General features: G+C 37.4%; 1 protein-coding gene across 6 annotated transcripts in view; it reads left to right on the forward strand.

Annotated features, from left to right (window-relative positions):
• Positions 1-17484, forward strand: part of VPS8 (VPS8 subunit of CORVET complex) — a 237310-nt gene that overhangs the window by 42364 nt on the left and 177462 nt on the right. For all 6 annotated transcript variants that reach the window (XM_063621917.1, XM_063621919.1, XM_063621915.1 and 3 more), the window contains 9 exons: positions 1286-1439; positions 1543-1602; positions 3145-3252; positions 7413-7493; positions 10567-10737; positions 14547-14621; positions 15781-15816; positions 16685-16775; positions 17208-17254. In XM_063621917.1, the coding sequence (XP_063477987.1) occupies positions 1286-1439; positions 1543-1602; positions 3145-3252; positions 7413-7493; positions 10567-10737; positions 14547-14621; positions 15781-15816; positions 16685-16775; positions 17208-17254 (823 nt within the window). The remainder of the gene's footprint in view (positions 1-1285; positions 1440-1542; positions 1603-3144; positions 3253-7412; positions 7494-10566; positions 10738-14546; positions 14622-15780; positions 15817-16684; positions 16776-17207; positions 17255-17484) is intronic.

Here is a 17484-nt window from a genome sequence, read left to right on the forward strand (position 1 = left end):
GTGGACATTTGTTGACAAATGAAAAGACTAGCTCTGTTTTAATGATTTGAAATTGAACATGGAGAGGTCTAGAAAGCCCCTGTAATTGAGAGTAGATTATGACTGTGTATTACAATTACCTTGGAAGGCTTATATTAATAGAACAAACAGAGTTCTGGGCCTGGACCTTCCGAGTTTTATCTCAGTAGGTCTGAGTTGGGATTCTAGACTCCTACTCCCCAGGAGATTCTTATGTGCTGTCAAGCTTGGGACCAGTCTTCTGGAGTAGCTCACTAATTTTGGTTTAGGCTCAAGGCCCAGTTGATTATAATCATAATGGGCAGGTGTAAACAGGTTTTTAGTTATCTTAGAATTGCCACGTTTGCTCTTTAAGAGCAAAGACTGTCTAGATACATCAGAGAACATTTAGGAAGCAGAGTTTTTTGAAAAGTAGAACATGATATTCATTGTGTATTATGTTTCCATAAGTTCTTCAAGGTTAACAACGATCTTTGTTTCTTGTATTTCTCATAGCTTCTAACAATGCTAAGCACAAAGTAATTTCTGTAAAAAAAAAAAAAAATACTTCTTATTCAGTTAATGTTTATTGAGCATCTCCTATGTGTAGGTATTTATCTAGATCCTAGAGTGATAGCTGTGAACCAAGCAAAGTTTCTGCTCTAAGAGAACTTACATTCTAGCTGCAGTAAGGGTAAGGAAACAGCAAACCAGCACATAAATGAAATCATCTCAGATGGATCTAAGTGCTGTGAAGAAAACAAGACAGGGGATTGCACTAGATTACACTTGAGGATAATTCTGGAATGCCTTTCTCAGAAGGGGCAACATCTGGAAAAATACCTGAATGGTGAGCCAGTCAACAAATGCGCAGAGCTGAGGAAAATATTCCAGGCAGAGAACATTCAGACACACAGACTTTGAGGTGGCCACAAACTTGGCCTGCCAGAGCAATGGAAGAAAGCAGGTGTGGCTGGAGTGTGACTTTGTCGGGAACACAATAGTGGGAGACAAGTGAAGGGAGAGCGGGATCATATCCTTTTAAGACATGGGAAAGAGTTTGGATTTTATTTTTTATGTACAGTAGCAAGCCAGCAGACTGTTTTTGGCAGAAAAATAAATGAATCTGACTTGTATAATAAAAAGATCATGCTGCTGTCCTGTGGAGCTTGAATTGTTGGGGGTTAAGGAGGTGGGAGGTAGGAGGCTAGGAAAGTAGTCCAGGTAGAGATAGTAGTGCCTTGGATCATTGCTAAATTGATTCTGAATTTTCTAATTACATTTTCAGGAGAGTGATGGGAGTGAGAACCTGTGAATCTAGATGTCTGTTCAGTGGTTCCAAGGGTGAAGTCTGCTGTATTGAGCCTCTGCATTCTAAGCCTGAGTTGAAAGATCATCCCATCACACAGTTTTCATTATTGGCCATGGCATCCTTAACAAAAGTAAGTGTATTTAGAAGTTAAAACTCAGAACTTTTAGAAGCTTTGAATACCAAATATTTGAAAATTACAAGGTCAATATTGAAAACATATTTTTCTCTTAAAGATACTGGTCATTGGATTGAAACCATCCTTGAAAGTATGGATGACTTTTCCCTACGGCCGGGTGAGTAAATCTTATTGGTCGTCTTATTGGCCATAGGAAGGACCATGTCAGGAGGTTGAGAGAGATGACTTGCAAGGGGTGAATTCAATGAGATTGTCAGAAAACTAGACAGGATGAAAGTCAGTGCTCCAGAGATCGTTGGCTGGACTTGCCTTAAGGTGATCAAAGCATCATAAGCTGGTGACCAGCACAGTGTCCTAGGGATCATGAGATCTTGTACTTTTCTACCTTTATCACTTTAAGCTTTTCTCTCATAGACAGCATACAATGGCTTTTGTTCTTAACCTTAACTTGACAGTCCCTGTATATTGCTGTCCTGGTACTCTGTGGTCACACCTAACTTCATGCATGGAATTTCCTAGCTTCATTCATTGCCCTTCTGAGTGAAATAAAATTCCCTTATCAGGATTTAAAGTTGAAGGATAAGTTGATTTATTGAGTCCAAACCCTGATTTTCAGTGTTTGAAAGATACTTGTTTTTACATGGCTGCTGTGCTGAGACAGGCTTATACTCACTGCCTGCAACTTTGGCACTAAACTATGGATAGAGGAGACCCCACTGTAATATGCACCGTAGATTGCTACTACATGTGCTTTCCCTGGCTTCTGCCTCTGATATTTTACTTTGGAGGATGATACTTCCTAGCATGTGTTATTTATATCCCAGTTTTCCCTTTTTTTTCTTCTTGATTGTTTTCAGAGTTGTGAACTTCCAATGTATATATGAGGAGAGGTATTGATAGGATGGGTTGGAGAATGGTGGTACAGAACTCTGGCTGGTTCAGAAAGCGTTCCCTATGGTGAAAGAACTCACTTTTGTTTTCTTTTTGGTACCCTGTGTGTCTCTGGGCCCTAGGGGAAGCAGGTCTTTCCTTTCAGATGGCAAAACTGGCTTAGATGGCCATTAACATTTGTTAGATTAGCTTCATTGGCGAATTGAGATTTTTTTCATGTTGTTATGTGTTTGCTTCTTTTTGTATGTTTTTATTGTTTTTTTAACATTTTATTATAAACATTTTCAAACAAAATTGAAAGAATTTTACATTGAATACTTGTATAGCTACCATTTAAATTCTATAATTAACATTTACTTCCCTTTATTACATATCTGTCCATCTACCCATCCCTCTGTCCACTTATCAAATTATATTTTTTATGTATTTCAAAGGAAATTTCAGAAACCAGTATTCTTTCCCCTAAATATTTAGCATGCATATTATTAGCTAGAGTTTAATACTTCTTTAGATTTTTCCTTTGGTGTAGAATATACATACAAAGAAATGCACAGATCTTCAGTGTACATTTGCCGAACTTTGACAAATGCTTAACCCTTTTTTAACTCAAATTCCTATCAAGATGTAGAACATTACCATCAACCCAGAAAGTTCCCTCATGATACCTCCCGGTTAGTTCTTGCTTTACTGAGAAATTGGGGAAAGTTTTTATCAGGAACACTAGTCAGATGCTGTTTTTAACCATAGTTTTCTCTTTGTCCCCTTGTTTATTAACTGTGATGATTTTTTTTTCCATCTCCCTGCATAGATGGATCCTTCCAGTGTGCCACTGCTGGCCTGGCACTTTGTAGCAGTGCAAAATTATGTGAATCCCATGCTTGCCTTCTGCAGAGGCGATGTTGTTCATTTTCTGTTGGTAAGTCCTAATATGATGCTAGGTCCATTAGAAAACCTCTTACAATTTGTTTTATTCATCAGCAATTAATGTGTCAAAGAAATTTGTGTTACTCTCCTAAGTCTTTGGAGAGAGAGTGACCTATTTAATTTTTATCTAAGGCTTTAATGATTAGCATGGGAAAATGATGATCACTCTCAGCTATATAACCTCTCATGGTTTATTTCTCAGCTTCATTTCTTTGACAAATAATTAATGGCATATGTAAATGTATAAAGATATGAAGGTGAATATGTGTTAATGTATGTGTAACTACATATGTGTGTATTAGAGAGCAAGTATCATTGAGCACCTATTGTGTCCTCTACACTGTGATAGGCACAAGCAGCAAAGGAAAGAAGGAAGTATACAACATAATTTCATCTTTCACACAGCTTATAATCTTGTTTGAAAAGCAAAATCAGTGTGTTTGTTATTACTACAGAAAATGGTTTAAGGATTGAACTATGTGATGAAAATCAAGCTGATATAAATTCAGAGTACAAAGTGATCAGTATGGACTAGAGAGGGTATTAATGGCTTTATGAAGGATATACTGCAACTACTGCAGGAAGGGGTGAGTATGCATATTGGGGGAAATGAGATGAACTGAAGTCACAGAGGCAAGAATATGCCTTTGTGTTAATAATCTCTTGCGTTTCCTAGCTCAGTGAAGCAAATTCACCACTGTCCACCTAGTTTCTCCAGCCAGAAACTTAGGAGTTACTTTTCAGTTACCTTTCTCTCTTCATATGTGCTCTATTACCAAGTCCTATTGACTTTACCTTCAAAAATCTCTTGAATTTCTCCTTTTTTGTCTCCCCCATTGCTGTTTCCTTAGTCTAAATCATGTACATGTCTAGCCTGGATTCCGCCGTAGCTTCCTAGCTAGTCTCTGGCCTCAGTGCCTTTTACATATACTGTTGCCTCTGCCAGGAAAGTTCTGTGCTATCTTCCATTGTCTCTGAGCTCATGATTAACATGACTTTCCCTGGCGTCTGAACTGTTAGTTACATACATCTTTTGATAACATTCAGCACTTAAAAAAAAAACAACAGAGGGACGAGGTCTTGCGGGTCTCCAGCTGAGGCCCAGGCTGACTCCCGAACTCCTAGCCTCAAGCGATCCTCTGGCCTCAGCCTCCCAAATATTCGGATTACAAGTGTGAGCCATTGTGCTTGGCCACATTCAGCACTTTTTAAATTACTTGTCTAATGTTTTTCTTCCCCACTAGACAGAAAGCTCCATAACTCTAGAGACCATCTTTACTGTTATATTTCCAGCCACTAGGACAGTGCTTGTGTATTGTAAATATTCAATAAATGTTTATAGAATTAATGACAAAGAGAAACTTGTGGTGGAAAATATAATTGAATAGATGAGGTGGATTGAGAGTAGGGGTTGGCAAACTGTGGCCCGTGGGCCAAATCTGGCCAACCATCTGTTTTTATAAATAAAGTTTTATTAGAACATCCCCAGTACAACATTTGAGAGTCCTACCTTTACTTTCAACTCAACACATTGAAATATTCCTTAATCATTTTCTCCCTAAACAGTGTCTCTTCAAATATTTCTTGATTCTAAAATGCAAAGTCAGAAATGGGATGTTTCATTCATGTCCTTCAGTCTCTAGATCCAATATGATGAGAAGGCTTGTTTTTCCTTGAAAGTATCATCCCTTAACTCTCACTGCAACCAAGGTCTAAACACCTTACACCTGCTTTATTATGAGAGAAAAACGTTTAATTTTTCTCCTGCCTTCTGTATGTATTCTTTTTGCTACTTCTAGACTGATCTTCCTAAAATGTCACTTTAATCACGTCTTTATGACTTTAATTACTTAGGAACCTGTGATGACTCCATTACCAGTCTAGGCCAATCATTATTAATCTAGATCAGGGGTTAGCAAGCTTTTTATGTAAAGGGCCACACAGTAAATATTTTAGCATCTATGGACCATATATTCTCAGGAAACTGAGAAAGAGTAGGTGACTGCCCTTGGTCACATGGGTATACTAGTGGAACTTAGATATATGGCTCTAGATCCCATGTTCATTTTACCAGAGGATCCTTTCTTAAGGGAGAAGTGATTTAATGAAGCGAAGAGGGGTCCACATGAAGGGCCCACACTAAGTGGTCTCAGATTTTTGTTAAGATATCAGGTGAGGTCACCACTGTAAGTGATGGGACCAGAAGGTGACTTAAAGGGAAAGACATCTATAATACTACTATGGGGAGTGTGCAAGAAAGCCCAGGTTGAATTGAATGCCATGAATTTCAGGTGGTCAGGTGTATCTTGTGCTTTGTATTTCTTCACTGTTCTGTTACCTTGGAGCAGAAGGGGAGGAAGCAAATTATAAGGATGACTGAGGATATAGAGTGTATATGTATATCCATATAAATAAAAGATTGACACTCAAGGTCCTTTTGGGAAATTTTGGGCTGTTAGAGTTACACAAGGGAACTTCAAAAAGTTTGTGGAAAAATGGAATTAAAAAATACAAATAAATTTTATTTCTCAGCATAAGCTTCATCTTGTTCAAGATACTTTTTAAAGTGATGATACCAGCCATATAGTCCATCCCTAAAGAACTGAAGGTCTTGGGAATGTAATCATGTCAATGCAGTCTTTTTCACATTATTAACTAAAGAAAAATGGGTGCCCTTTATAGACTTTTTCTAGATTAGGAGACAGAAGTCACAAGGAGCCAAATCAGTACTGTATGGTGGATCGAATTGCTCTCAGAATTGGCCTTGTGTGATGAGAGCAATGAGCAGGAACATGGTTGTGGGGGAGAACTCTCTGGTGAAGCTTTCCTGGGCATTTGTCTGCCAAAGCTTTGGCTAACTTTCTCAAAACACACTCATAATAAGCAGATATTATTGTTCTTTGTCCCTCCAGAAAGTCAACAAGCAAAATGCCTTGAGCATCCCAAAAAACTGTTGCCGTGACCTTTGCTCTTGCCTGGTCTGCATTTGCTTTGACTAGACCACTTCTGCCACTTCATAGCCTTTACTTTGCTTGTGCTTTTTCTTCAGGATCACACTGATAAAACCATATTTTATCTCCTGTTACAGTTTTTCAGAGAAATGTTTCAGGATCTTGATTCCACATGTTTAAAATTCCCATTAAAAGCTTTGCTCTTGTCTGCAGCTGACCTGGACACAACTGTTTGAGCAGCCATCAAGTAGAAACTTTGCTCAACTTTAATTTTTCAGTCAGAATAGTGCAAGCTAAACCAGTTGAAATGTCTATGGCGTTGGCTGTTGTTTCTGCTGTTAATCATTGATCTCTTTCAATTAGGGCATGAACAAGATGAATATTTTTCCTCACTAATTGATGGGTATGGTCTGCAGCTGCAGGCTTCACCTTCAACATCATCTCGTTCCTTGTTAAAATGAGTTATCCATTTGTAAACTGCTGATTTCTCTGGGGGCATTGTTCCCATAAACTTTTATTAAGCATCAGTGATTTTACCATTCTTCCACCAAAGCTTCACCATAAATTTGATGTTTGTTCTTGCTTCAATTTTAGCAGAATTTATGTTGCTCTTTGGAGCACTTTTCAAACTGATGTCTTACCCTTTTTAATGCCTCAAACTAGATCCTTTTCAGACATGTTATAACAAGTTAGTGTGAGTTTATTTTGGTGCAGACAATTTTTGAGATCCATGCATAGTTTTTTCATAATATACATTTTCCATGAACTTTTTGAGTCCTCTCATAATAATTCCATAGTTCAGAAAAGTCTGGTTTACATCACTGCAGCATCTTTTTTTCTTTAATGGACTTTTGACTTCCTCACACCATGTCACCATTCCTTTTTGTACTTTAATTATATATAGTCGTTGATGTGATAAAGTTAGGTTGTTCTGAATTATATATAACAGAGTGAAAACTATGTCACAGCATTTGTCAATACTGACAACTAGACCACCCCCAGATACGCCCTGCATTTTGGTGTAAATAATGGAACAAATAATTTATTTTCTATTTTCATAATCATTTATCAGTATTTTTGGCTTATCTACAGTGAATGGGATAATGGGTAAATGTGATACTCTAGGTGGAGTATAATTAAATATCTAAAAAAGTCCCTCAAACATTAGCTGGTTTTTAGGTTGTTTTTATTTCATCATCAGGTAAAGAGAGATGAATCTGGAGCAATACATGTTACTAAGCAAAAGCATCTTCACCTATACTATGACCTCATCAACTTTACTGTGAGTATTATTCAAATTAAATATCCCCATTTAGTTCATGTAATTGTTCTGAATCTATGATATATTAAAGCTACCAGGATTTCTGCCAAGAATTATTACCTTTAAGATCATATGCAATATGGACAGCCAGGCACCGAGGCTCGTGCCTGTAGTCCCAGCTACTTGGGAGGCCGAGGTGGGATAGCTTAAGCCCAGGAGTTCGAGGCTGTAGTGCTCAGTGATTGCTCCTGTGACTAGTCATTGCACTCCAGCCTGGGCAACAGAGTGCGACCCTGTCTCTTAAAAAAAAAAAAGTATATGTGTGTGTGTATATATATATATATATATACTCTCTCACACACACACACACAAAGGGAGTCCTGGTTATATAGAATAAACTTTGAATGTGGTGTGGTGCCACAAATTATTGCCTTTCAGCCTACGTCCTGCTGAACACAGGCAGGATTAGAAATGTAATGTCTTGTTTAGCTCAAAGGGGAGTTTGGCTTCAGAAGAATTTAGGTGAGTTTTTTGAGGATCATTGCCGTGCTTTCTCTGTAAAACATTTTTTTGTATTTTTGAGATTTGTCTTCTTTGGTTCAGCATCTTGTGCAACCTCTTTTTTTCTTGTGGCTAAAAACTTTGCGGAGTTCTCTTTCTACCATGCAACTCAATTGACTTCTTGTTTTTTTTTTTTTTTTTTGAGATGGAGTCTTGCTCTGTAGCCCAGGCTGGAGTGCAGTGGTGCAATCTTGGCTCACTGCAAGCTCTGCCTCCCGGGTTCAAGTGATTCTCCTGCCTCAGCCTCCTGAGTTAGCTGGGTCTACAGGCACCCCCCCCGCCCACCACCACATCACACCTAGCTAATTTTTTGTATTTTTAGTAGAGACGGGATTTCACCGTGCTAGCCAGGATGGTCTCAATCTCCTGACCTCGTGATCTGCCTGCGCGGCCTCCCAAAGTGCTGGGATTACAGGCGTGAGCCACCGCGCCCGGCCAACTTCTTAGTTTAAAAAGAGAGAGATTTCTTTTTGTATCAAATTTTATTTTTTCTCTTTCAAATAGTTTGTTAATTTTGAGAACAGTGTAATTATAATATTTCTGGGATCCCATCATTAATAAATTTTAGCACATCAGTGTCTGGTGTCCAGTAAAACATTCTGTAGATGCATGAATATAGGCAACCCTAAATATAAGGCAATGCCTCATTTTTCTAATAAAAAGATTGAAAAGGGGTTTTTTCCTCAACTTGATAACGTGTAATTTTTTAGGATATAGATGAAATAGATCTTTTATTTACATGATTTATTGATTTAGTTGTACATTACATTTTTAACTCACAGACAGTTGTTTAGAAATAATTCTTTCTTCCATACACATTTTATGAAATAATTTTGTTCAGACTCTTAGAAGACATCAGTGTTGTCGTCACCAGAACTGTCTTATTGAATCATGTCATACAGTTTTTCAGAATTTATCATCATAACTTCTGTTTAAGATGTTTGAGATACAGTACTTTAAAAATCTGCACAAGTGTATGTGACCATTAACTGCATTGTTTTGTAAATTACCCTTAAAAGGCTTATTTACAACAGTGTCAACACTTGCAGCTCTGCGGATCTAATCTCAGGAATAATTAATTACTAAACTTATTGAGGTTCATTTTTTTCTGCCATTCTCTCGTTTTCTTTTAACCAGGTGACCTCGAGAGTACCTAAGAACTAGCACTGATTAAAGTTGTATAAGGCTAAATAATGTGATTTTTCCTAGAAAATACTTTGTTTTTCTAAATAAAATAATTAAGAGAGCACCTTATTAAGAGCTTTCTGTAAAAGATTTGCATATGAAACAAACTCCCTGTTTTCTGAAAGAGATTTTTTAGAGGAGGAGAGGGGAACAAACTCTTCCCTTAGAGTAGCTAATATACAGTATAGAGTATATTTTTTAGCATTTTCAACTGGTTATCTTTAATTGGACATTATGCAGATAATATCTGATGACATAGAATAGAACATACAAATACACCAGCATGAATACCAGAGACATAAAGGGCAGGGGAAGCACTTTGTTCTGGCTACTTCTGAATTCTAATTGAGCAGATTTTAAGATTTATTTCTTGGGAAAGGATTGGGATTGCCAAAAAAAATTTGAAAATAAGAAATCTGATTTTATACATAACCCAAGAAATTTGTTAAAATGGCATCCTTCAGAAGATTTTTAAAGTTATTATTGTTAGTACTTTTAAAATTATGATAGTACTTATTAAAGAAAATTTGGGAGATACAGAGAAATAGAACAAAGGACTCTCATGATTTTAAGAGAGATTTTGAAGGAAGTAAATTTTTAAAATAGCTTCTATTTTAAGATACGTATTGCTTCAGTGCTAACAATTGTCCTTTGACCAGATACGTTTATGGGCTTTACTTTGTTCTTTTGTTTCAGCAATATCATAAAAACTAGAAATGCAGAGTTTATCATGATACTGAAGTCATTTGTGCCAATTGCTTTTAAAAATTTTTTATAAAAAATGATATGCTCTAATCCACCTACAGCTTTTAGTCTTCTTTTACACTATGAAAATGTCATTTTAGGCCGGGCGCGGTGGCTCACGCTTGTAATTCCAGCACTTTGGGAGGCCGAGGCGGGCGGATCACGAGGTCAGGAGATCGAGACCACGGTGAAACCCCGTCTCTACTAAAAATACAAAAAAAATTAGCCGGGCGTGGTGGCGGGCGCCTGTAGTCCCAGCTACTCGGAGAGGCTGAGGCAGGAGAATGGCGTGAACCCAGGAGGCGGAGCTTGCAGTGAGCCGAGATCGCGCCACTGCACTCCAGCCTGGGTGACAGAGCGAGACTCCGTCTCAAAAAAAAAAAAGAAAATGTCATTTTAACATTTTCAAAAGTCAGTAGTATATTGTACCTACTGTCCTCTGGCCTGTCACTGAGTAGTTCTTGCTTTGATTGTGTTGCCATGTAAATTGTTAAATGGATCCAGTCCTCAGTGTAATTTAATCGAGCAGCCAAGCTTTCTTCTTGACCCAAATGATGATGCGGGTGTCGTCTCACTTTTGTTTTGTTGTGTGCTTGAATTACAGTGGATAAATTCACGCACAGTTGTGCTCTTAGACAGCGTAGAGAAGTTGCATGTGATTGATCGGCAAACACAAGAGGAATTAGAGACAGTGGAGATCTCAGAAGTTCAGCTGGTCTACAATAGCAGCCATTTCAAATCACTAGCCACTGGAGGAAATGTTAGCCAGGCACTGGTAAGGTTAATCACTTATGTTGGTATCCTGGAAAATACTTTGATAAACTTGGTGTTTTGTTGTAGTTGTTTTAGAAATAGGAACTCTGGGGAGTTATCTTTTTCTGTCTTGAGGTGTTCTTTAAAAGCCACTAGGTTGAAGTGGGTGTGGATGTGCTTATAAGTGTTTAGGAATACAAGGTAAAACAATAATTTTTGTTCCCTTCTATTCAGAAATGTGACTTATTTTACTTAATACCAAAGAGTTTTAATTTTTATACCAAAATAATGAAGTATAATGGAAAATTTGTGAGAAAAATTGTAAAATCAAAATATTTTTAGAAAGCTTAATTTGGCAGTAATAAGCCTGATAGATTTAAGGGATAAATAACTACAGACAGGTACCCTATGAGGCTTTGGAAATATTTGGGTGATAATGGTAAAGGCTTGAACAGGTATGACAGCTGTGGGTATTAAAAAACAAAGATGGCTTTGAGAGAAAGAAGATATTCTAGAAATAGGTGATAGATGAGGTGCAGGAGCCTAGAGAGAAGGAGAACGCAACAAAGTTATGGCCTTAGCATTAATTTTATTGTATCATTAAGCAACTACATAATGGCCTTAAGCAATTTCCACAGATAGTTTATAGTTCAATCACCTTGAATTGTGATCTCATGTTCCTAAACCACAAATCTTTAAGTAGGAAATTTAGACCATTGTGAGACTTCCTTGGATAATTTTTTGAAAAAAATAGTAATGATGGTCATATTTAAAGAATGACTACAGCATGATGTGTAGGCTTGCTCAAATCTCCCTCATATTATAACTTCAGAGCATAAAATATATATGAAAGGGTCTTCCAGCCTCCCACTTTAAAAACCAAGAAAAGTCAGAATAAGAAATGATAGTGCAATATAATTCACTAAGTGATAATAATAATTACTGTTCCATACTTTATTTTCTTGTGTTTGAATGGTATTAAAAATACCAGTGGACTTTGAACTTGTACTTTTAGCCAAGAGAGAGTTGTGGGGAATTAGCTTTACCCTCTTGCTTGAAATAACCCAAGAAGAGGAAGGAGAAGGAGAAGGGAGGGGGAGGGGAAGGGGGAGGAAAGAAGAAGAAGAAAAGTAAACAGCAGTTCTTAAGACACTGGACATCTGTAATGATGGACAGCAATCTGTCACCAAATGAGGAACAAATGCTGTGAACTCTGTGGTTGTCCTAGCTTCCAGCCTTGAGAGAGCATCTGGGCTGTGGAGGAACCCAGTTGGAGCCTGGAAGACTCCATGATTTGAGAAGACAGAGCCGAGATTGCAGGAAGACAAAATTGGGTTGAGTTTGCAAGAGAGAGTACTGGAGAAAAGAGCACTGTGAAAGAGTCCCTCTTGAGTGTTCCTCAGACTCCCAATCAGCAAATGCATAGAAGGAAGCTGCCCAAGGACCAGGAAAGAGCCATTTGAAAGGTTTAGAGGGAACCGTATCTAGTGCTCACACAGGGCTGTAAACAGTGCTTGTTACACCAGCTAGAATGGAAAGCTTCATAATTCACAGGGCATTGGGTAGAGTACTCAGAGGTATCTTGCCTCATTAGGACTAGAATAAATGGCGCACTGGTCCCAGCTAACGCATCTTAAAAGTAAGACCAGGAAGGATCAAACTGTTTCCAAATCACTTATTTCCTAGAACAAAACACAAGAATATTAATAGGAATACAGAAAGATCCAGAAACCAACAAGGTAAAATTCACAATGTCTCCCATCCAGTTGGAGATTACTAGGTATGCAAAGAAGAAAAACAACCTCTAATGAGGAGAAAAATAAAAACTAAATCACACCTGACATAAATGTTAGAATTAGCAGACAAAGACATAGTAGTTATTATGACTATACTCTTTAGTTAAAAAAATTAAGTAGAGACATGGAAGATATTTGAAAAGATGCACAGCAGACTTCTAGAGATGAAAACTATAATGCTTGTAGATGAAAAAATGCGCTAGATGGGATTAATGGCAGATTAGGCAATACAGAAAAAACGATTCATGAATTTGAAGATACAACAATAGAAATTATACAAAATGAAACACAGAAAAATAATTTTAAGAAATAGTATTAGTGAACTGTGAGACCACATCAGATAGCCTTATGTATGTGTAGTTAAAATCTCTAAAGGAAAGGAGAGAAGAAATCAGAAAAAATAATGGTCAAAACTTTTCTAAAACTGTAGACACACACATTTAAGAAGCTCAGTGAACCCAAGCACAACTAAAATAAACTGTATACGAATTGATCAAAATTAATGATAAGGAGAAAAATTTTAAAGCAACCAGTGGGAAAAAAAGACACATTAAATGCAGAGGAGTAATAATTACGAGAACACGTTTCTCATCAGACAGTCAGCAGTGATCTGTAAAGATTTAGAAGTGGACAGTGAGCACTTGAAGAGCTGCTCAACATCATTAGGTATTAGGGAAATACAAATCAAAATCATAATGAGATACTGCTTCACACCCACTGGGAAGGCGATCATAAAAAGAAAAAAGAATAACAAGTGTTGGCAAGGATGTGGCGATACTGGAAGCCTCATACAGTGATGGTGGGAAACCAAAATGGTGCAAATGCTGTGGATGATAGTTTGGCACTTTATTAAAAAGTTAAACATTGAGGCCAGGCATGGTAGCTCTTGCCTGTAATCCCAGCACTTTGGGAGGCCGAGGCAGGAGGATCACCTGAGGTCAGGAGTTCGAGACCAGCCTGGCCAACGTAGTGAAACCCTGTCTCTACTAAACATACAAAAATTAGCTAGACTTGGTAGTAGGCACCTGTAATCCCAGCTACTCGGGAGGTGGAGGCAGGAGAATCGCTTGAACCCAGGAGGCAGAGGTTGCAGTGAGCCGAGATTGTGCCACTGGACTTCAGCCTGGGGGACAGAGTGAGACTCCATCTTAAAAGAAAAAAAAAACGTTAAACATTGAATTACCAATCTGACCTAGAAGTTCTACTCCTAGGTGTGTTTCCGAAAGAGTTGAAAACACATGTTTATGTAAAAACTTGTATATGAACACACATAGCAGTATTATTCTTAATAACCAAAGAGTGAAAACAATCTACATATTCTCTAACTGGTAAAGAGATGTACAAAATGTGGCATAGCCATTTAATAGAATACTGTTCCACAGTAAAAAGTATGACAACTGATACTTGGCTACAACATGGATGAACCTTAAAAATACTAAATAAAAGAAGACATGCAATAAGAGCACATTTTGTTTAATTCTATTCATATAAAATGTTCAGAAAAGGCAAATGTAATTTATAGAGACAGATGTACATTAGTGGTTGCCTGGGTTTGGAGGTGGGAATGGGAGTGACTACAGATGGGTACAAGGATCTTTGCAGAGTGATGATAATGTTCTCAAAATGGATTTTGATAATGGCTGAACAACTGTAAATTTACTAAAAAATCAGTGAATTCTGTGCCTAATGAGTGAATTTTATGGTGTATGTTGTATCTCAATACTGTTGTTTAACAAAAGCAATTGACTGTTTAAAACAAAAATAATGTGTTGTGAAGTTTATGATCTAAAGAAGCAATATATATAACAAAAATAGTACATAGCGCCAGGATGTAGGAGATAAAAGTACATCATTGCAGGGTTCTTACAGTATACGTCAAATATTTAAATGTAGACTGAGATAAGTTACACATTGTAAACTATGATCACTAAAAAAAAGTGTAACTAATAAGTCATTAATAGTGATGAAATGTTAAAAATATATTAAATACAAAGGAATTTTTTTTACCTTTTTTGTATGTATGTTTGTTTTCCAGGCTTTGGTTGGAGAGAAGGCTTGTTATCAATCCATCAGTAGCTATGGTGGTCAGATCTTTTATTTGGGGACAAAAGTAAGCTCTTTTACTCTGTGAGTTGGTATTTGTATGTATCAGGGTAGTTGAGGCTGAAGGAGATTGCTGGTAAAGAGGGCAGTATATTGCAAAGTGAATATTGATCAGCAATTATCCTAAACGCTTTGTGGTTAGGTAGTCATGATTTTTAGTTAATTATTTTTTTCCTCCACTTTTAGACATATTCTTTACTTTTGTTTAGGTGCTGGCTAATAGGATGCTTATTTTCTTGATTCAGAGATGTGCTTTTGTAAGCTTCCTTCACGTTTATGTTTTTATGACTAGGCAGCTACCTAATTATGGATATTTGTCATGTAATTAAGATGGCTGTTAGCTTAGATCAGCTTAGGATGCTGATTAAAATGTATTGAGGTATTTGACTTAGAATAGAATTGTTGGAATAGGAACTTTTTGTATCTCAATTTATCTCAATTTGTTCCATATTTTAAAAAATATGGAGAAACATTTCTTCATTATTAAAATTTAACCAAAATATTGCCAAGTCAATAGAGGGAAATGAGCTTGGGCTTTCCTTGCTTCTTCTCCGTGGAATTAACTCCTTCTTGGACTGTAGACCTTTAAATATTTGACTTACTCTTTAATGTGGGTTCTAGGCCAGATGCATTGTCTCACACCTGTAATCCCAGCACTTTGGAAGGCCTCGGTGGGCAGATCACATGAGGCTAAGAGTTCAAGACCAGCCTGGCCAACATGGCAAAACCCTGTCACTAGCCAGTTGTGGTGGCAGGCGCATGTAATCTCAGCTACTCGAGAAGCTGAGGAAAGTGAATCATTTGAACCCCGGAGGCAGAGGTTGCAGTGAGCCGAGATCCCACTGCTGCACTCCAGCCTGGGCGACAGAGCGAGACTCTGTCTCAAAAAAAAGAAAAGCGTTCTTGAAGACCCATTAGTAAATTCTAAGATATACTTCTAACTGTAGTATGAAAGATACACTTCTAACTGTAGTATGAAAGATATACTTCTAACTGTAGTATGAAAGATACACTTCTAACTGTAGTATGAAAGATACACTTCTAACTGTAGTGTGAAATGTTTTACTTAAAGAGATATCAAATGAGTTGTGGGACTAGGACAAGTGTATCTCCCAAAGAAGTCTGTTAAGGGTGATCATTTTAATTTCCATCGCTTTACTTTCCAGTCTGTTTATGTGATGATGCTGAGGAGCTGGAGAGAGGTGAGTTCCAAGTAATTTCACATGTCAGAGTTACTGAATTGGTAGCTTCTTAACATTTCTGTTTTAACTTTTCAGAAGAAGATTATTTGGTAAGCTTCTTAATTTCAGAAGTGTACATGAAAACAATTATAGCTGTTAGGTTCTTGATTTGCTAGAACTGACAGTATAATTTAGAATTAGGTTTGTCTACATATATTAGAAAATTCAAAATAATAGTGGCTTAAATAAGATTTCTCTGTCATGTAAAAGCAACCTGGAGCTAGGTGGTCCACAGCTGTTGTAGGAATTCCATAAGCTTAAGCGTGCTGTCCTGTTCCACCATGTTTGTCTTTGAATGCTGGTCTCAGGACCGTTTTATAATTCAGTATGGTTGCTAGAGCTCCAGCTGTTACCACATTTTAGGAAGGAAGAAAGAGAAAAATAAAGGCTGTCTCCTACCTCTTAAGATGACATCCCAGAAATACCAGATAACACTTCCAGTTATCATTAGCCAGAGCTCAGTCACATTGTTCCCAGTAGCTACAAGGTAGTCTTAGAAATATCCTTCAGCTGGTATATTGCTGTCTCAAATAAGCTTGGGGTTTGTTACTACCAAGGAGGAGGAAATGAATGTTGTGATAAGCAACTAGACATTTCTCCTACAATGGCATTCCAGCTATTTCCCCTTTTCATATTTAGGACCTGTGGCTGTCTATACTAGCCTATACAGTCATACTATCTAGTGCTTGATGATACTAATTTTCTTTGAAACAAGATATTCACATAATTATTAAAATAATAACTTCTGGAAAGATTTTAGGTGGAATAGGAATTCTGACTGGTGACTGGTTGGACAAAGGGGTCTGGTTTCTCACATTTTTCCATTTAGAGAGTGGATCATCTCCTGAAACAAGATTGTCTTACAGAAGCCTTGGCTCTTGCGTGGTCTTTCCATGAAGGAAAAGCAAAAGCAGTAGTGGGTGAGTAGACAGAATTCCAGTGTAGTAGACGTGGTTCTTCTGGAGTAAAGGGAATGGATAGTACTAACCACTCATAGGACACTTTTAGCTGAGTGTTGAAGTGTTTATAAACAGGATGCTATTAAACCTTATAGACTTTCAGTTAAGAAGGTTAATGTGACAAATAGAGGGTATAGAAATTAAAATGTCGCTTTTAAAATTACTTTGTAAGGAAATTGCTATTAGAATGAGAGAGAAGTACATTGATATGCTATCCGGTCCAGTAGATTTGAGGTGTTCCTATTATGGCATATTATCCAACATTTTGATAGCTAAGAATTGTTACAATTATACCTGTTGTTTCACATCTTATAAATACAAAATCAGACATAGTTTCACTCCTAAAGATGTGGACTAACTTTTGTTTTTGTGTTGGATTTTCCTTCTCTGCAGGATTATCAGGGGATGCCAGTAAGCGAAAGGCTATTGTTGCAGACCGGGTGAGTATTTTAAGAGGGTCTTTACTAGAATACAGTGCAGATTTGCTTTTGGCATTTGCCAGTATCTTTGGGCACGAGTAGGTAAATGGCTACAATCTAGAAGAGAGCGTATTAAAAAAACACACACACAGACACACACTTGGGGTCAGCGGTTCAAGACTAGCATGGGCAACATAGCAAGACCCCGTCTCTACAAAAAATAGAAAGATTAGCTAGGTATAGTGGTGTGC

This window comes from Symphalangus syndactylus, chromosome 17, assembly GCF_028878055.3.
Source record: "Symphalangus syndactylus isolate Jambi chromosome 17, NHGRI_mSymSyn1-v2.1_pri, whole genome shotgun sequence".
In the NCBI taxonomy this organism is placed as follows: Eukaryota; Metazoa; Chordata; class Mammalia; order Primates; family Hylobatidae; genus Symphalangus; species Symphalangus syndactylus.